Source organism: Athene noctua, chromosome 5, assembly GCF_965140245.1.
Source record: "Athene noctua chromosome 5, bAthNoc1.hap1.1, whole genome shotgun sequence".
NCBI lineage: Eukaryota > Metazoa > Chordata > Aves > Strigiformes > Strigidae > Athene > Athene noctua.
Genome location: NC_134041.1, coordinates 54264685 through 54286197, shown reverse-complemented (window position 1 = coordinate 54286197; position 21513 = coordinate 54264685). Strand labels below are relative to the sequence as shown.

The 21513-nt window shown below is 45.5% G+C and overlaps 1 protein-coding gene across 1 annotated transcript in view; it reads right to left on the bottom strand.

Annotated features, from left to right (window-relative positions):
* Positions 1–20409, bottom strand: part of SORCS3 (sortilin related VPS10 domain containing receptor 3) — a 309741-nt gene extending 289332 nt beyond the window's left edge. The window contains exon 1 of the mRNA XM_074907682.1: positions 19654–20409. Within this exon, the coding sequence (XP_074763783.1) occupies positions 19654–20250 (597 nt within the window). The 5' untranslated portion in view covers positions 20251–20409. The remainder of the gene's footprint in view (positions 1–19653) is intronic.
* Positions 20410–21513: the final 1104 nt, after the last annotated feature.

Here is a 21513-nt window from a genome sequence, read left to right as displayed (position 1 = left end):
TCCTGGGAAGTAGGGCCTCAGTATGCATAGCAGTTGCTTCAAAAGACAAACACCTTAACAAATGTCTCCTCCTCCTCCTTTATCTTAGCTTTTATTGCTTAGCACAATGTCACATGGTATGGAATATCTCTTTGGTCAGTTTGGGCCATCTGGTCTGGCTATATCCACTCCCAACCTCTTGCCCACCCCCAACCTACTGGCTTTTGGGGGTGCAGGGGGAGGCACCTGGATGCTGTGCCAACACTGCTCAGCAGTAGCCAAAACACTGGTGTGTTAACACCTTTATAGCTACAAAGCACAGCACTATGAGGGCTGCTATGGGGAAAGTCAATTCCATCCCAACCAAACCCAAAATGACATCTCCAGGTGCAGACTTACAAATTAGATTTTTCAAAGTGCCTCAGGATACACCCAAATATCCAGAAATACTTCCTTTGGATAGACAGCTTCAGCTGGAAAATTAAATAAAATCGGAAAGATGCTGGGAAGAAGAGGAAAACATTCTGGTTGCGAGTAATTAACAAGTATGCCTTGCAAGCTTTTCCCAGTTGCTTGGCAACCCAGAAAGTCACACCAGAGATCAAGTGTAATTTAACCAGATGTTTCCAGAGCAGTAGCTTTAGGTGGATAAGGGAAATCTTTGGTGTATTCCCACATCTTGACTATTCTGTACTAGTATTACAGGCCCCAAATAAAGTCCAGGAGACTTCAAACAAATTCTATTCCATTCACAAGGAACAGTAGAAAAACAACCGCTGAAGAGATACCTTTACTTTCATATAACTTTTGCCCTTCATTTGCTATGTCCATATTAGAAAATAACACAGGCCCAATTTGTTGGGCAGAGACCACTTGGCACATCAGGGTCTGCCTCCATCTGGCTAAATGTCCTTCTTCCCCAAGACAAGGTGCCAAAAGGAAACACCCTTGGGCTACCCTGTCCTTAAATGAGGTCTGAGTTTGTCTAAAAGCATTGACTGGCATGGGACACAACTGTGCTGGGGGAACACCAACAGCAAAACCATCACACTCCCACACCAGCCTGAGCATGTGCCAGTCAACATCAAGGAGCTCTCTGGGCACCACGTGCAATGCGGTAGGTAAGGATCATCCATCCCTCCTGAGGTGGGCACTGGGGTCCCACGGGCAGAATTTGCCATCATTCACCACAGCCACAAAGTGAACTGAGCAGAGTCACTGGTTGTTGAGTCAAACCTTTGACAGAATAGCGTCTGTTCTAGTGAAAGAAAATCTGGTCCACAGAGGGTAAGAGTGCTCTGCCCAGCTTTCTTTGACAATAACCACCAAGGGATGGATGATATGTACAAATAAGCAAGCTGGCAGTAGAGAAGGTAGCAATAACCAAGAGTGCTTTGCTAAAGAAGCAGTAGTCTCAGTCAGCCCTGTGCCTGGCTCTTCCACACACCCTTCCCTTTAGCTACAATCTTTACACTATAAGGAATCTGTTTTTGCAAAAAGACCTGGCTCTGGCAGAGAGAAATAATCTTTGACATGTTTCATGGGGGTGAGTTAAACACTGGCAACACCTGACTCTCCTTCCTGCTTTCATTTTTGTCCCTTTAATTAACAACAGCAAAAAAAAAAAGGTATGAAAAACTATCCAAAAAAGTAAAACAATGCCCACACATGAATCTTTGGATAAAAACAGTTTTGAAATCTGACACTGATGCAGTTCTGTAGGCACAGTGGATATTAATAATTCAGCAAAATATTATAGTCATTACTATATTTTGCAATAACACAACAGTGCATTTTAGCAGAACTCCTCTCCAAATCTCATTGCTACAGCCATTAATAAATAAAATGCAATTCACTGTATTAAATGTGTTGTTTAAAGGCTAAATATTTCATCAGAACTAATTCATTTTAAATAATCAGACTAGGACTCTCCTCCCAGCACCAGGACACATCTCCAGCTCCATACATTTTCCACATTTAGAAATGAAATGTTTCAAAAAGCAAAGCATAAATTGAATTCAACTGGAACATCTCTTAGAGCAGCAGGTCTTAGACTACAATCCCTTGAGGACTGATGGGATTACAGCCCAACAGGCCACAAGTCTCACAACTTTTTTATGCTGTTTATGCAACCCATTGAAATTAAGATTGGAAAAAATACAATAGAATTGTTTGTATTTACTGCCGGCCTTGAAGAGTGGCCAGTGCCTGATTCTCTGTGTGAAGGAGAATGAAAAAACATCTTAGTCCAAACCTCAGCTGCCAATAGCTATAGATAACATTGCATATCCACTGCTTTTCATCAGGCAGTCTCAAAGGACTTTGCAAAGGAGGTCAGATTCATCTCACAGATGGGGAAACTGAGGCACAGAGGGGAAACAGCTTGTCAGTAGTTAATGTAAAGGCTACAGACTGAGCTCATATATATTTCTCCATCATGCACAAGATTCATTAGCACATGAGCTCTACCCCATTTCCTCCAAAGGCACTCCTGACTCCATTTCAGTGGCAACTTAACATTGGGATAAAAAACAAACAAACAAACAAAAAAACCCACAAAAAAACCCCAAAACCAAAAATCAGCCCTTTAGGCAAAATGAAAGCATTTGCCAAAATATTTTCTTGGATCTCAGAAATGGGACCTAGTGATGTAAACCTGAAGTGCAACTCCCCATCCACTCTCAAACACAAAAACCTCCCAACCTCCCCAGCCATTAACTGGTGAGTTTCTAACAGGACAAAGAAGAGGGCATTTGATTTTCGTTTTTGTCAACTGCTATTATTAGCAAAAAATGTTACCAAACCCATATTAAAACCAAAACAACAAAACCAGAGACATACTTTTCAGTTTGAATTTTTCTGTTTAAAAGCTTCTCCCACAGAAGAAAAAAAAAAAAAACAAAACAAACAAAAACCCACACCAAAACAAACCACAAAAACCCCCACTCTCTAAAGTAACTGTTACTTTCTGGACACCTCCAGAACGGCATGTAAGCACCCACCCTACTGACTGAAGTGACATCAGCAAGGTAATTCCCGTAATTAAAACAAAGCAACAGTGTCTCACTAGCACAGTCTCACTAGCAGGGCCTGCATCAGATACTATCTATTTTTATTGATGGAACTCGCTGCTTTCCTCCAGCAAGAGCACATAAACACTGAAACCTTCTTTTCACCAACTTTATATCAAGATACAGCATAGCACTGAAAATCAAAGGGGGTAGTATCTTCAAGCATGAATTTTTACAGTAAAGTAGCATCTTAATAAGGCCAGAATATTTTATATCTCCTAAATTGTGCTGAGTTTGCTTTCATAAGTACACAATTATAAATATTTCTTTTCAACCTTTTACATTAAAATCTCAGCTTTTCTATAAAAAAAAATCCCTTATATCTTTAAAAATTAGGAAGAAGTGGGTTTTTTATTTGGTTGGTTGGGTTGAGGTTTTTTTAAATCAGAATGAGTCTATGCTTGGTCTGAAAAAGAATCTAAGGACACCTGTCAGGGCGGAGATGTGGGTTAAGAATTAAACCAAAATTATTCTTCTTCTGTCAACCACCACACACATACAAGAAAACACCAAGCTGAGCAGTAAGTTATTTGTAGAGGTCTGTGTACTACGTATGCTTGATTCCAGATAGATGCTAGATATGCCATATGCCAATTCAATGCCAGATAGAGCTGCACTACTGAGCAATGTCAGATATGTGACATTGGGAATACATGGACTTTTGGTCTCATCCAGCACATCTGATCTTATGTTCCTGGGCACATGTCCAAAACCCATTAAACTCAGTATAAAATAAGAATTCACTGGCTTTGAGTTAGATCTTGTATGACATCGGACAGGAAAAGCTAGAGATATTTAACCTGTCAAGGAGAAGAGTTAATGGGAACTTGTTCTAATAAATACACCACCTTTACTGCACTGTCTATTTGTGCTTTAAGTCATTAAGCCTCAAGAGCTAAGGAGCCTTAACTCCTGAGCCAAAGTCCAGATGATTTCTCTAAGCTTTCACCAAGACCCTATAAAGCACTGGCTGCACTCCTCAGATGAGCCACTAACACTTGAGCTAGTGGGAAACCTAAACCCAGGACCAGTGAAGGGTCAGTACAGCATGGCTAGAGACAGTCACTGCCAACATGGGAACCTGGGAAAGTGATTCATTGCTCAGCCAATGAGCAAAGCAGCAAGAGAATGTGCCACATCACAGGCCAGGGTGGTCTCCACCAAGACAGCAAAGAAGCATCATTTTTGTTTGACATAATGTTTGGACACTGCTTTGTGGAACTTTGCAATCAAAGCCCTCATCATTATTAAAAGCTAAAGGACTGTATTCCTGGATTGCTCACTCCCTTCAAGAGACAACCCTCTACTTTAGCATGCAGCTCAGTGACTTGTAACACGTGGTAATTTTTCATAACATTAATGCTTTTCTGGTTGCTATGTTATGAAACACAGGTTGAAGCACAGACACGTAGACGGAAGCAACTTTCAAATTCCATCTTGTCCAAGCCTGCCAGCAGCCAGAGAAGGGGAAGGCACACGTGGTCTAATTCTCATCTTGCTGACACTCCATCAGTGTATCACCACTGACTTTGAAGGTATTACTGCTGTCCTACTTCAGCATCAGGAAGATGAAAAATAAGCCCTTGAAATAAAACATGCTGCTCTGACAGAAGCCATTGCTTTGTCAGGTAGGGTCCTTAGCAAGGCAAGTGTTTTTTTAAAACAAGCACAGCAGTTCCATTAAAGAGAGAACAAAAGAGACACCAAAAGGTTCTAGTGACAAGTTACTCCAAGTAGAAGTGTGAGGATCTAGAACAGCATTTCCACTCTGGCAAAGGGATCACTCACAGCACTTGGCCTGTCTGGCCAACTCTGTGTACTATTTATCTACCCAGCCATATAAAAACAAAAAAAAGAAAATTGAGAGTTTTCTTCATAGCAGCTGTTCCTCCAGCAAGTGTAGAAGAGTCTGCAATCCCAGCTCAAGGCTACATCACACCACAATTTTTAAAAATCCATTTTGCTAGTTTATTACAAACTGTTCCTTCTCTACAACTTCCATTCAGGAAGGTGGCTGCAATACCTCAAAACAACAGCCTCTCATAAGCAGTGAAGATATTTAGCAAAGTAGTGAACTGAGAGAACACAGTTGCCTGAAAGACTTTGAGAAATACCATGAGAGCCAGGAATGGACACCTGTCTTTTACCAGAACCAGCACAGTACCATTTAGAATATGTTTTCACACTGAGGTTTTCATTAGAAACATTCCAAAAGTACAGAGACTTGGCAAGTCCAGCTCGGTAATTCTCACCCTAAGGTGTCTAAATCACTGATAGCAAATAAACATCTATGTTTGCATTGCTAATACCAGTAACACAGGGACACATTAGTTCACTCCAGCAAATCTGCACTTGAACATCCAATCCAAGTTTCCCACCAATGCAAGACAGGGAGAGAAATATTTGCCCACACTGTGGCAATATCTTAATCTTCCTCCCTCAAGTTGCAGACTTAGTCATGTTCCTCACAATCAGGCAACTCATGTCCCAAGCTCAGAACAATGAAAAAGAAAATCCAAGAAGAATGACAAAATAAATTTAAAAAAATCAAAGCCAAGGAGACACATAAAGACCCACACTTGCAAAACTAAGGCTGCATACAGAAATATTCACACTAGGGTCCTGTTCACACTAGTATAAATCAAGGTCTCTTGAAGCAACACCAGCAAAAAAATCACCATAAAGCAGAGTGGATTTTGGACCATGAACATCAGCTGAGCAGTATCCCTCCAAAAGGTAATATGTATCTAGTGAGATCCTTCCTCTCCTTTCAGTTAATGGCAGGACAGACCAGTTAACCACTGGTCTAAAGCTTTAGCTTGCATGACAGCAATCTATGCACCCTGGCAGGTGAGAATGACCCACTCAGCTCTATCGACCTAAATAAGTAGGAGAAAAGCCTCCTGGCAGCATTTCTCTACCCAGTTCTTGTCTGAGACAACTGCAGGTATCATTCAGTCACGGCACATCTAACCTGAACTGACCATGTCCCAGGCACTTGCACACTGACTCCAGATAATCACTTTCTTCCCTCCTCTCCCAGTGAGGATTAGACTTAGCCACAAAGTAGCACAGCATCAAAATACTGCTCAAGTTCCCAGTAGTTGTGCATGCCTTGTTCAGGGGAGTTTGTTGTTGTATTGTTTGGGGTTTTTTTTCCCTTCTGGTGTTAATTCCTTCCATTAGGTTCATTCTCTGTCCCTGCCCTGGGCAGGAGCTGCCGTAGCAGAAGGATGCACAAGGAAAATGCATCAGTACAAGTCAAGCACAAGCCTGCCTCTAGAGGGAGAACATTTAAATAAAGAATGAACCTGAAATAGCTACCAGCTTCCCTGTAGTCATCACTGTCTGTCAGCACAAATTCACCACAGGGGACTACGACGCAAGAGCAAAATATTTTCTGGCCCCACATTCAGGAGAGAGAAAGTGAGCAAAAACTGACTAGTGTGCCACCCCAGAGACTAGCACAGGCCACGTCAAAAAGACAGAAACAACAGAAAAGGCCAGATCTTCCCCATCACAACTGATCATCTGTGGTCTGTAGAACAGGCTAGCAGGGGATGCCCATGCTGCCTTCTCTTCAGGGAGTTTAAATTCTGTGTATGCAGGCAAAAAAACAAACAGAAAGGTTATGCCATCCATATTAAATACAGCACCCTTTAAAGACACAAGATTGGTGCAAGATGCAGTATGTACACGTGGGGGACCTGGGGGGGGTAAAGCCTTTCTTGTTTCCAAATGTTTACCATTAAGCAGAGTTTTCTATTTCTCTCTCAAAGCCCTATAACTCCACAGGCATTTTCTGGAAAAAAAACCACTTTTAGCTCAGGACAGAAAATTGCCAGTTCTTTTCCACCTTTCTACCATTCCCTCCCATCTCCTGATCAGTTAGATCTGCACATGAGACCAGAGCAGAACGGAACCCAGGGAGCACACGTGCTTTACAAGAGTTCCAAATCCAGCACATGAAAAACCACATTCAACCTAAGAAACTTGGTGTATAACTGAAGGATGCCAAGATCCAACAATGCCAGGCACAGAAAAAGCCCTTCACTTCTGACTAATACCATAGGCTGTATGAGTTGCTACCATTGTCCAAAGACCATAGCAAGGGAAGGAGAAGGAAGGGACTTGCAACCACATATAAAGGGATCAGAGCACATGAGCTACAACAGGAGAGTGTAGAGAAGTAATGGAGGAAAAGCAGGCAGAATCAGACTACAGCCCCAAATCATCTCTGGTTTCATGGTACTTACATCTAGTTAAATAGCTATATACGTGGTTCTATAAGTATCAGGTCACATATCCTGACACACATAGTATCTTCTATGCTTCTAAAACACTTTTTTTTTTTTTTTAATAAGCACACAGTGGTTGAAATCGGATTTTAAAAGACATAAGCAGCCCAAAAATCTCCACTCTGTCCCTTCCCATCTTCCTCTCAGATACAGCTCATTTTGATGAACACAGGTATAGCAAGTTTTGTACTGATAAACCTGTTCACTACACAGGGCAATACACGTTTACAGACAGCTCTCACAGGTAAGAATGCACAGCGTTAGACAAGGTGTCTCCCTATGAGCCACAAAACAGAAACAACATCGGTGCATGCTTTCACACACGTATCAACTCATTCCTGTGTCCTCACACATTCCATGGATCAGCTCTTGCCTCTTGCCCTTGTCTCCATTAGGATGAGCACATGAAGAAGTCTCTGTGGCTCATTCAGACTCCAGTCCAAGAGCCTCCCCTAGTCAGTGACTTTCATCACTGTTAGTTAACCTTTGCCTTTGGGGAAGATGATGAGACTCTCACATTTTACAGAAGATGTAGAATTCTCAAATGATCCAATATTTTATTTTACCATCTAACATTTGCTCTCATTCTTCAGCACTGGAGTTAGACCTGACTCTTTCCCCTTTCTGTAAATTTTCACTAAAACACCTTCTCCCCAATCGAGTTTATTGCCTGTTTCCAGTAGCACTACAGGAAGCACAAATAAATAAAATAATTTTAAAAGCACAGAGCTAAAGACCCACCAGAACAAAACCTCGGCACAACTCAGAAAGCCAGGCGTTGTTCCTATCTCACATGCTACAAGTAACAAGTAATGAAGATAATCTTAAATTAATTAAAAGCAAGGAAGGGTAGAATTGAGCCTGCAACAAACATATGCAGTGCAAGCAAATGAAGAATGCTAAGCTGCCATCGATGTTGCCTTTAGATTAAAGGAACAGAGTTTCCAGGCAGGCTGGCAAAAAAACAACAGTGAAAAGTATTAATTGTAAATTAAGGCCTCCTCGGGGCTGATGCTGTAGCTGTGTTTTAAGTTGACTTCAAAAAGAAATAACATTTTAGCTGTGGATGAAATAAACCATAGGAAGGATAACTTTGGGATAGGAGGGATAATCTATTAACCAAGTTGAACTGAATGCAACAGGGGAAAATGGTCACAGGTATACCATGCTCCTGTAAAATCATCTGGGTGAAGAAGCAGGTCCCAAAATATTATCTGGGCTGAACCATAAGCCATTCAGTGTCCATTCTCATAGCTGGCAGATCTCCAGCTGATCAGCGTATCAGCCACAGCCAGCCAGCCCTCCAGCACACCTGTAACGCTCATTCAAGTACACCCTGTGCCACTATTTACTCCTCCAAGTGGGCAGCAGAATGAGGGATCACGGCAGAGATGAAAGAAAACACTGAGAGACAGAAAAGTCCTGGAAGGGCAAACAGTTAAGGGATGGCTAACTTCTGTTGCTTAACAAAATCACAGGCATTTTACTAATTTTCTGATCCTTCAGAGAGCAGACAGCTCTCACAGGCCAGATAACTAAGTGTTCAGTGCAGCTGCTGGGGCAGAGCCTCAAAAACACTCAGCAGAAATTATAACCCCATGGGGTGCCCTGGCCAGATCTTTCTCAGACAAATTCCATATCCGATGCTTTTCTGAAAGCCCTTCTTTTAAGGCTCAGCTACACAGAAAAGTCTGTCCAATGATAGTTGAACCACCTCTATTAATTATATCTCTGTAACACCTGATACAGACACTGACTGCATGGGGCTTTCTCCTGGTGTTGCTCCAATAGTTGCCAAAGCACACTTGGATAAAGATTCTCTCTCGTCTAAAATAACCATTGCTACTTGATAGAACAGTTATCATATTGGTTTGCAACCTCACCATCTCATAGGCAAACCTTTTTTCAGGCCAGATGTCAAATGAAGTTTTCAGAGACCTCCTGCCTGATACACGGGTCTGCCTGCCTGCCTCTCCCACCACGCACTGTGAGCAAGGCTTCCTGTGCACAAGGTTATCATGATCCTTTACATGCAGGTTCATCAGTCTTGTGTCTTGCACCAGGCTTTCAATACCCAAACAGAAGCAAATCCCTGTCCCACTGCAAACACAGAGTTCATGCTGGTTCAGCTTGCAGGTCTGTGCAGCAGTGCAGGGCCTCAGCCCCTGGTACCCTTCTGCCCCCCCATCCATACTCCCACTACAGTGTCAAGTGCTACCAACATTTTGGTGATTGAGAACAAAGCTAGAAAGACATTGTGGGTGGCAGGACAAGAACATTACCCTTCACATACTGCCCCAGCCCTCCACCATGCAGAAGACTGACATGGAGACACCCAGCCCAGGCCCTGTTCAAGAGGGCGGAAGGAAAATTTAACTGCCCTGGCTCACTCCAGAGTCCTCCACCTGCACGTGGTTTGGTGCAGAGATGTTTTCCCTTGGGTTGTGAAGGGTAATAGAAAGGGTGGAGAAGCCACCTTAATGGTTTCAAAAGCTAACAAGACCCTTGAACTTTACATCATACCACGTTATCCCATGACAAGATTGCACAAACAAGCACACAGACCTACATGTGCCCTGCTATAACTATCATCCTGAATGATTCCAACCCATTATAAACAAGCCACATAATTCTGAGCCAGCTCCCAACCCCCTCAGCAGACAGATGTGATCCCTCTCCTATCTCTGTATTTCCAAGGGAAGTCAAACTCATGGCTCCCACAGTCTCGCTACCTCCATGCTCATCCAGCTCAAAAGGAGCTGCAATTTGAAATAACTCAATCCATGCAGCCATACTGGTAAAGGGTTAGAACAGCAGACAATGCTCTTAAATCACTTTCAGCCAGAACTCTGCAGCGCCTTTGCTTGATCAATCTGTTAATGATTTTAACTCAGCACATTCTGCTTTCTGTTATTGAGAGTCCTGTTCTTCCCCCTCTTAGCTCCTCTCCTCACTTATTTTTTTCCTTTCTTTCATGCAATCTCTTCTAAATAGAAAATACACACAGCATCTGAGCTGTGGCTGACAAAGTAAAATAAGTCATTTGTCATTAAGAAACCCTATCAATAAGGAACAGGAGTCAGAAAACTTGCCTTCCAACTTCAGATCTGATCAGCAGCACAACCCAGAACAGACCCCTCCTCTCTTGCATGTCTCAGTTTCTCAAAAAAAACCCCAAAACCCCAACTAATAATACTGACCTTCCTCTTAGTGACCTTTGAAATACACACCTAAAGTAGGCAGCATAAGAGCTTTATAAGTACAGTCATGTCTGTCACCGTGTAAGCACAAAATTGGCAGGGTTTGCTGGTAAAGGACAGGAAGTCTAGAGCACAGAAATGCTCACAAATAGATAATCATCCAACCCCCCACCTTAAGAAGAAAGAATTTCCCCCAGGGCTTCTGACAGAGGCAAGTAAGGACTGCAGACAGGCGGCCCTGTTTGCCTGTGCCTGATGGCATTGATCACAGCTGGAGGGGGATTTTCCAATCAGGCACAAACAGCAGGGAAAGGCTAACAACCAATTAACGCTCAGATTCCTTCCTCCCTGCACCTATGAGGTCCTAAAGCTCTTTTGGCAAGAGCTAAATAATCATCTTTTATACATTCTCATCCACCCAACAGCTTTTGCAAATATCCATCCATTTTAAGCCTCAGCAACAGCCCCGCACGTGAGTTAACTCTTCCTTGTAGATGGGGAAACCAAGCCATGGGGCAATGCACACCCCATTAGGCACAATGGCAAGTCCAAAAATCACGAAGACAACCTGCATGCACAGCCTGCTCTCCTCTGGCACCCCAAGGAAGCATATCTGAACTCAATCCATGCCTTTCTCTCTGCCTTGGAAGCCAACAGGAGCTCTGTGCTCAAGCCTTCCACTCCACCAACCCCTCACTTGGAGGCCTCTACCAAATCCCCACAAGGGGCAAAACGTGTTTCCAGAGCGTATCAGCAGCATCACTGTCCACTGAAAACACACCAGCAGTATTTGTATGTTATAGACTGGTGTCGTGTCTGAAGCAGCACCAAAGCACTTGCTTTTAAGATCCCGAGGCCTTTAGCCCATCACTGACCAAACATCCATTTTAGTCCTAAGGACACCAGCAAGTGCAATCACTTTTCCCAGGAAGAAATGTTACTTTGTCCCACCATACAGTGGCAGGGGTGAATTCCAGTCCCTTCTGTTCCTACACACTCAAAAGAAATAAAAGGAGAGAGGAACAGAAATGCTTGTGCAACACCCTCAAGGTGGTAAAAATCCTGTTGAGTCCCAAGAGGCAGGGACCTGTCAGGACAAGCGTATCCTCCGCAGGAGCAGCCAGGGCTCAGATTGCTGCTTCCTGGCACTGCAAAGGTTAACATCGTCCCTTCTCCCAACCCAGCAGCGCTGCCGGCAGTTGCAGGGGGGATGCTGGTGGCTTTACAGGCACATGACGCAGGCTGGAAGGGACCGGAGCAGATGAGAGACCCCGGCACTGGGACTCCCATCTTCAGGAAAAAGCCTGACAGCAATTAGAGGCGACACAAAAGGAAGATAGTATCAGCTGCAAGGGGGGTGAAATGCTTTACCACGGCCGAGTGCACGCTAAGACTATTTTCCTCTCTCGCACAGGGAACCCCAGACAGCAGGAATTTCACAGAGTCAATGACTCCAGGCGGGTTTTCATATCAATATTTCAGCAGCGTCTGTCTTTCCAGCGTGCGTTTCCCAGGTCTCAGCTCCCCTCCCCACCCGTTGCAGCATTTTCCTTCCTTTAGCAAATGCCCACGCTCCCTCTAGCGCCCGGCTCTGCTTTCCACACACCGGCAACCCGCCACCCTTCCGTACAGCCTGCGCCCCGCGGTGCCCAAATCACGCTGCAGCTAATTAAACGTGATGCTGTTCTGGGCACAGAGGCCCTGTAGCGCTCTGCAGGTCTGCCTGGCCAGCGTTTGTGTCGCATATCGGAATACGAAGGGGAGACAACACCGTGACAGCCTCAGTGACAGGGACCCTCCCTGAACAAGAGGGCTTCGCCACTCATTTCAGTGAGAGAGCAATCACATCTCCTTCAGGACGGAGAGGGAGGGGAAAAAAAAAAAAAAAAAAAAAAAAGAGAGGCTTGATTATTCAGCATCAATCTTTTCTGATTTTTATTGTTTGCTAGAACTCTGCTGGCCACAAGGGAACTGACCCCAAAATTTCCAGAGCAGATTATTTATCAAATATGTTTAACGTCGACACAGCCATGCTCTTCAAACATGCAGCAAACTTTATTCAGTTCCCTCAGTCTCACAACACGCCATAAAGGCAGGAAAGGGAATGCTGCCATGCCCTTCTTTTTGCATGGAGGAAATGTTAACAACGATGCTGCAGGTTTTTTCCTGGACATTAAGAGGAACTTTGGATTTGGGAATCTGTTTGCCTTGGATTTCTGCAGGGAGTTTAAGCAAACCGAGAAACTTGCATGCAAAGGTGTGACTTCAGCAAAGCAGTATTTTCCAGCTAAGGGTTATTTCATCTTAAAACCCCTACTGGGCTCTGCCAAGAAAGTCACCAGATCAGTCTCTAGCATGGATTATGGTGGGGGTCAAACTCCCACCTCCTAGAGTCAAGCAAAAAGAGGGAAGGGCTGTGCACAGGAGAGAAGGAGGCTCCTCCACCCACAGCCCTGAGGCTGTAATTCAGAGAATGTAAAGGGCCCACAGTCTCCTTGCTGTACTCCCCATGTTTCCTCACCTCTGTAATCCTTTTTCATTCTTACCTTGCATTTTTCACTGCTATAGGATATTGCAGGTTGAATTCTCAACTACAGTAAACTGGCCTAGATCAGTCCTACATCAATTTACACTAATGATCCAACCAAATACTTTGCTGCTTTGGGGACTTTCTGCATTTACAGCATTAAATGCTTCGCAAGCATCATGTCATTTAATTTATTGTCGTGCTTAGAGGCAGGCTGGACTCCACACCTTCAAACACAGATTTCCACTGGAAGATAAACTTGACCAGATCCCAGCCAAAGCCAAGTCTCAACTCTATAACTGACAGGTTCCTTGCAGTTGTCCTGGAACCAATCTCAACCATGAGCTCAGGCTTGGCCTTCAATCCTGAAATGATTCTGGATTTGTAAGAGAGTACTCACTCAGGCGAGCATGTACTGCTCTCCTCCATTCTATCCACAGACATCCAGGGAGCTTAAGGAGCATGACACTATGGTATGACTTAAGGAAATTCTTGCCTGTTTGCAAGACTGGCTTCCAGTATCCTTTAGTACTACCAACATCAAAGCTCCTTAACCTGAGCTTTGCCCATTAGATGACACAGCTTTCATATTTTTTCTAAAATCTCTACTATGAATCCATCTATAAATTTTGAAACTCTCAGAAAGTTTCATCTTCTCACAGCTTTGCATTGAAGAAAATATTTGTCTCATCTCACCTCCCATTTGGGAAAAATTTCTCCCGCCTAACATCAATTATTGGCTCACACCCATTTTCAGAATACTTTGTCATCTAATTGGATGAATGTTTTCCACTAAAAAAAATAATTGAAGAATTGCATAGCTGTTTCTGTTTGCATTTAAATCACTGTGAAAGCTTAGCCACAAATCCTAGGCCTCATCCCTGAGCATGAAAAAGTCTGAGTACCACGGCCTGAAGGGAAACTGGTGACAGGCACCTAGAACAGGAACAGTCCTGCTACTGAACTCGGAGCTACAAGAACATTGACAGCTTTCTGCACTAGGCAGGGTAATGGCCCAGGGAATCTGCTAGCTTCAGAGGATCCACAAGTAACATCCATCCACTGGACACCGACCTGACTTTGCAATGAAACCAGTCTGGGGAGAAATAACCCGAAAAATATTTTCCAGATGCCTTCTTCCTGCTCTACTGACTCAACACAACCATAAAAGCAATTGCCATACAAGAGTTTCATTTTTATTTCCCCATCTTCTATTTGAATATTAATTAAAAATTGATTGGTAAAGTCCTGGAGAAGGAATTTAGTGGTAAACTTCATTACTAAAGGTAGTGGAGAAGTGGAAATGCATCAAGACATTGTGACACAACCAGCCTACCTTCAAAGGCAACGAGACCACAATGTAGCAGAAAGCCATTTGAGAAAGAAGCAGTCTATAATAGCAATTAAAATATCTACCAAATGCAGTGAAATTAATATGATTGCTCTGTTACCATCTTGCACTTTAGGAGTAAACATTTTAGACCAAAATCCAACTGGACTATTGGAGCAGTTAGCCATGGCTAACAACTAAATGAGCACTGCCTGCCTAGATTCATTTTCTCCCCTTCCTCCCTTCCAAGCACAGCAGTCTATTTGGAATTGCAAATATTGCCCATCTCGTTCTGCCCATCACACACTGCATTGCTAGGCATCTTAATGAAAAACTACCTGGCACACGGCAAGCCCATCAGCCTCCCCAGCTTGCAATTCACCATGGGAGTGAGTAATGTCTCAGCATCAAACCACCAGTACATTAGCAGATCACACCAGAACGCTGCCAACAGCATTCAGAAGAATCATTCCCGGAAGAGACAGGCTTCACTGTGAGAACTTGTACAACCTGCTTTTCACTGCCAGCTGTCAGAGCTTGCGCAGGGTAAAGCAGTAGGATCAGCGGTAGCAGAAGGAAAAGAATTGCAGAAGACCGTTCAGATCAGAGTTGTTCCCATCAAATCATGTCTACATGACTCTTGAAAATCTCCAAAGGCAGAGAAAACTTTCTGGTGCCTTGCTGCACCACTTTCTTTGAGAAGAAACTCTTCCTAATGTCCAATCTGACATATGTTTGTGGCTGTTGCCACATGTTATTTCCTCTTCAACCAACAAGACAAGCTGCGTCTTCTTTCTAACTCTACTTCAGGTGACTGTAGGCTACTGTAGTACTATTAGCCTCCTCTTTACCAGAGTCTTGTCCCAAAGACATCTCATACACCAAGACTCCACAGGCTGACTGGACCTCTGGACAAAACAGCGTAGCATGGCTGACAAGACAAAACAATGCCCCAGTCCAGTCTCTCACCAGCTCTCAGCTGCCTTCCTCAGCTTTCAGAGCCTGGCTCATACTTATAAGCATCAATGCAATTCCATGGTCTGCACAAGCAGCAGCGCTATCACCTAGGCACACTATACTTCTCCACGTTTATCTGCTGCACTGCTGCACTGTGATAAAAATATGCACTTCTGACATTTTTCCTACAGTATGAAAATTCCAACCCCTAGGATCATACAGGAACTTGGCCTGGCTGAAGCAACCTGCAATACTGCACATGCCTTAGACAAACACGCTCTCCTTCTCTTACTGTGGCATTATAGTGCATTTCCTCATCTTTATGTCTGAACTTTGCCTCTGGTTACCAGAAAGGCAAAAGCATGTATATATACATGGGATAGCTAAAGCACACTGTGATCATAAGCTGAGGACTCTCCATAGATAAAGGATTGAAAACGTCTTCTAGAGACTAAAAGAAAGCTAAAAATGTGCATCTTTGCTTCTTATATTGAAAAAAAACCACCCACCACAACACCACAGAATTTGTAGTACTTCATCATGGAAAAAGCACAGACAGAATTAAGTACTTCTTATAAACAGCTACATTCATCAGAGTGACAACTCTGAAACCTAATGACAACAGTCCCCATTTACCATTCCACTAGTGATCATATCAGGAGAGCAATCTAAGTGTGTTTTATCCACTGTAGCTTGTTGAAATCTCTTGAAAAAACTATTGTCAAGAAACAAGATAGCGAGACTTAAAGCTGTAACAGCATTAAAGGTGTTGCTATTTATTTCTGCAGGTCCTTATCCTAGAAATCAGGGAGAGAGGAAGGAAAAAAAGATAATCTGAGGAATCGGATCATCTTCACAAGAAGGTTGGAGAGAGCATCTGGTGAGCAGAACGAGGGCAAATTTCATGCAATAACATAACCATCCAAAGAGAGGGAAAACAGGCGTAGAGGATACAACTGCTCACCGAATGGCACATTTCTACACAGTGTGTGTTCAGAGAGGAATGGCTTTGAAAAAACAATGGCTTGCAAATCTTCTGGGAATAATAGCATTTTTCACTAAAAATTCTCCTTCCTTCAGAAAAGCCTCAGCCAGAAAACATTTTATCTGATCTCTACCAAGTCCCTCAAGAGCTTCAGTGACCTCTCTCAATAAATGTTTCCATCAGGGCAGACTGATACTCGAAGCCCAAATACAAGTCTCCTTTTTCTAATATCAGACCCACCAAATTAAGCCAAGTCCCCTTCCCAAGAACACAGAAAACACAAACCTCATTTCTACACAGAACAGTATTTTTGCGTTTTCCTAATAACTTCCACTTGAAGACCTTCAGGTATTGTACAAAGCAGAAATGAATTCTGCTCCACACCACCACTTTGTGGTAGCTAAGTAGTACTATCCTCATTTAATATGGAAGAAGAGATCCAGAGAGGTTAATTGTCTTTCCTAAGGTCACAGAAAAAGCCTCTGGGCAGGACAAAGCAGAGAACCCACATTCCCCAATCTTACCAGCCTTTTGCCTCTGTCCTAATCCTGACCTCACTATCTTCCAATGGAGAAAACAAAAGTTTGTTGCCTGGAAGGGATTATTTTTTAATAAGTTAAATTGAAATTTGAGGGACGTGAGAGAAAATGGGCATAGGAGATGGAGGGGGAGTTACTATTAAAATAATAAAAAAAACCCACAGGAGGTTTTTAACATTCTAGGTAACGCGACATGCAGCAGTTGCAAAGATCTCCCTTTTGTGGAGTGTCTGTAGAGCTATACGTCCTAGTAAAAACCTGATTTTTTTATTACCATGCTTTCCTCTTCTTTGCAAATCCATCCAGTTGTTAGGAATCCCTCACCACTAATGTCTGATTTGAAATATACAGCTTCATTGCGTGAAATTTTATTGATCACGTTTTTAATAAATCGTAAGCAACAAAAGCTTAGGTTCTTAAGTCTGTTCAGGTAACAGGGAATTGGTAAAAGCAAGCTGTACACCTCTGTACTGCTTTGGTAGCCTGAAAACAATAGCATATAGACATGTTCTACCTGCTCTCCTAGGTAATCTGGCATAATCATGACATGAGTTAATATCATTTGTCCATTTTCAGTAACATCTTCCCGCTGCTTTACGTCTACTGTGACCTAAGAAAATACACGCTTTGAGGTGAGAGACTGGGAACCAATATGGCTGGCAAAAGAAGGCACAGTTTTCCTGAGTGACCTTGTACAAATTCCTTGATGGCCTGTGCCACAGCCACCCCAACAGTAGAATCAGGTAAAAACTGAACTGCAGCACGAAAACAGGCGTTGGATTCAACCTTCTCTGCTAATAAATTAGAGGACTCAGGTTCAAGCATTTAACTTTCCCCCTACACTGTTTAAAAAAAAATCCAATTAATCACTAAATGCAGTGTGTTTTCTCCAAGAGACAGAGAGAAAAAGTCTCCAGATGCTAAACCTCATGATAGAAAAATTACAAAAAGATAACACTAGTATTTATTAACATGCTTGTTTTTCCTTCCTACAAACACTGCACTGGCAATAAACACCAGTCTTTTGCTTTTGCTTGTGCTTTTGAGTTGGAAGCTTTCAATCCATGGTATCCTGAGGTGCAAAATCTTAGTGGAAAGTCGTGAACAATGGAAATGTTACCCTTCTCAGTCACCTGGAGTTAAAGAATAAAGAAAACTAGTTATTTAAATTGTATATTTCTGTAAAAGAGACCAAGGAAGAAGGGAGAATTTTGTGAAAATCACTTTCTGACCTGCACTTCAGAAAAAATAACCTTTCCTTCCCCTGAAAATGCCTACAGAATGAGTTTTCTCTGCTACCTTAACCAGAAATACTCAAAACTATTGGAAACTCGTAGGGGGGATTTTAGCTTCTTTTGCTCAGCACCCCTTGATTCAGCACTGAAATTAAACAAGAGAGGGCATATAGGTTGTTTTTTTCATTACATGCCATGTTATATTAAAAATAAATGATCCTAGAGACGAGTGTAGCGCTAGAATATACCAGGCAGCTGTTTTCTCTTGAATGTTTGCTTTCGTCTTTAATGAGAGTGGAATTGACGTCTGGCAAACACAACTGCCTTTAAAATTTGGTTAAATCAAAGTAACATCTACATTGCTGTCAGAATTATTGCCTAAGTAATAATAAATAGAGAAAAAAACTTCTAGTCAAAGAAATTAAGAGGTAGTTGAATTGCACATTATGAAGCTACAGCTGATGCACAGATAGACCCATAGACAGACAGATAGATAGATGGACAATTTGCTTTTTAATGACTAGCAAGTTTCACAAAGAATGTATTTGAAAATCTAGGCAATCTGGTTTATGCTGTTAATTGCTTTATGCCCATTTCCAATAGCAGCAAAACAATAAAAGAGGCATTTTCAAGGCAGTGACAAGCTATAATAACCAGAATAATGGGAATGCTGTCACCAGACATAAAAGGTTTCCTGGAGTCCTTTCAATTACACCTGCTCACAGACTTTACATCCTAGTGGAAATAGCATTCGTGATACCAAGTTAAAAGAAGATTGAAGTTCTGTCCACAGCCATCTGCCGGGAGTTGCAAAGCAGGGTGTGAGGGAGGGCCCTGCACTATCACAGCACGATGGTGTGGGGGCTTTTGGGACACCCCCCACACAGTCCCACAGACTGCCAGGGACACCTCAGTGACTCGTTATTACTGACTTCAGGGAAAAGGCATGAGATGCCGCTGATTTTTTCTAAACTTTTCCCTGTGCTTGCACTCCCTGCCTCCTGTCAGAGACCCCTAACGTGCAGGGGGGCTTTCCACCCCTTAATGAATTAACGGGATCACTCCTGTCGCCAGCATGCAGAGCGGGGGAGCGGGAGGGCTTTTCCACCACCGCTGTACATCATCCATCCCCTGGCACAGAGGCAGCGAAGCGTGCCGGCGTGTATATCACATCGGCAGAGGGAAAGGGGCCCCGGCTGTGCGGGCACACGGGACAGCCGGGAGCGGGCAGCCGGGCTCTCCCCGGCGCCGGGGAGCGGGCTCGGACCGCGCTACCCCGGAGACCACAGCTCTGCCCCGGGGGGCGGGGGGGGGGGGGGGGGGGGAAAGGTGTTCCCAGCCTCCTCCTTCATCTCTCCCCGGGAAAACTTTTCTCCTTTTCCGCGGCCACCGCTCCCCGTCCCCCTCCCGCGGGCGCTGAGCGCACGGTGCCCGCCAAGCGCCCCTCGCCACCCCGCGCCCCTCACCCGCCCCGCGGCCCCGCCGCCTCCCCGCCGAGCCGGGCCGGGCCGGGCCGGTGGGGCGATACTCACGCTGCTGTTGTGCCCGGACCAGTGCACCATGGCTTGGTTGTGCGCCGCATCCCCGGTGAGCGCGAAGGTGGTGCTGCCCAGCCGCAGCTCCTCGGCCCCCCGCAGCCGCGCCGCTCTCCCCTCCTCCGGGGGCCCGCGGGGCTGAGCCCGGCCGCCGCGCTGCCCCTCGCCCGCGGGCACCCCCCGGCCGCCGCCCGCCGGCAGCGCCCGGCGCCCCTCGCTGCTCCGCCGGGTCCGCGGCGCCGCCGGGCCCCGGCCCCCGGGCGCGCCGCCGCCCGCCCCCGCCGAGCGGAGCGGCGCTCCCCGCGGCCCCCCGCGGCCCCCCGGCTCCCCGCCCGGCAGCGGCTCCGCGGCGGCCGCCGCCCCGGCCGAGCCCCGCGCTCGGCCGCCCGGCCAGCTCCGTAATCCTCGCAGCGGCGGCGCCTGTCGCTGCTCCTGCCTAAGGCGAGGCGAGGAGGACGGCCAGGAGGGCGATGGAGACGAGCAGGATCTGCAAGTTATTTCGGCGCCGGTGCAACACCACGAGAGAAGTAAGAGCCATGTCCAGGCGAGGAAAACGGTGTGGCAGGTCGGAAAGCAGTTGGTCCCCTTCTCCATGCCTTTGCGGAGCGAGTCGGGGGGCTTGCAGAGGGAGGGGGGACGAGGCGCTGCGTTTAGAGCTTTTTTTTTTTTTTTTAAGGAGAAAGGGGCCGGATTCTAATTATAATAATTATTATTTGTAAAAGGCTCCTCTTTCTCTCGCTCTCCTTCTTTCTCTTCCCCCTTTCTCAGCCTCTGAGACGATGACCAGGAAAAAAAAAAAAAAAAAAAAAAGGAAAGAAGGAAAAAAGAAAAAAACTCTCTCCCCGGTAGTTGGATTCTGTTCCTTACTGTTGGTGGATTTTTTTTTTTTTTTTTGAAAAGTGCTTTTCAGTAAAACTGTTCACGTTCAAGGATTTGATCAAGTGAGAGGGTAACACCACACGGGGGGAGGAGCCCCGAGCCTTGCCAAGCCGCCGCCGCTGAAATACAGCACCGAGTCACCAGCCGCGCCGCCGGGGGCCGGGAGCGGGGCCGGGGGCGGGAGCGGGACACCGCGCCGCACCGAATCAGCTGGAGCATCACCCAGCCCGTTCTCCTGATTTGGTATGTGTGCTCCTGCCGGAGACAAAGCAGCCGTCACCCACTGTTCCTCCTGGTGTGTATTTACACACAGTCGGATTTGCGGCAGTGTAGGTGCTCCTCACCCCGTGTGTGTGCATGCGTGCGTAAGCACAAAGGCTGGGCACGGGTAAGGGGCACAAGGCAGCGCGGCTGGGGCGAGCGGCTCCGGGGTGACTCCCCGTGTGTAACAGCGGACCCACCGACCCGGCCATCCGGCAGCACCGCTCCAGGGCCGGCTCCGGGCAGGGGGATGTGCCCGTCCCGAGCGGAACCTCCCGGCCGTGGGAACTCGCGCGTGTGCGTGGTAATCCCAGCAACCTTGCCACCGTCCAGGAAGGGAGACTAGCCGGATTTATTGGGGGGGGGAGAAAGGGCAGGATCTACAGGCAGCTCACTGCAGCTGCATGTCGGGACCGAGTCGGGAGAAGGAGCGGGCAGATGTGTTCCTGTAGGTCGTGGCAGCGCAGCGCTCCCACCGCAGACACGCAACATTCCCCCGGCCAGGACATCTGCTTTCTGCTGGCAAAGCCCAAGGAGCCTTTGCAGCTTCAGCCCCCGGACAAAGGTGTGAGTAATCGCACGGTGCGAAGGGGAGAGGGCAGGCTGCCGCCTCCCACGGCTGCGGGGCGTCCCCCACCCTCCCGGGGGTCACCCTTGTCTGAGCCATTCGTGCCTGTGCCACGTCCCTCCGGAGCGATTCATTGCAGCAACACGTCG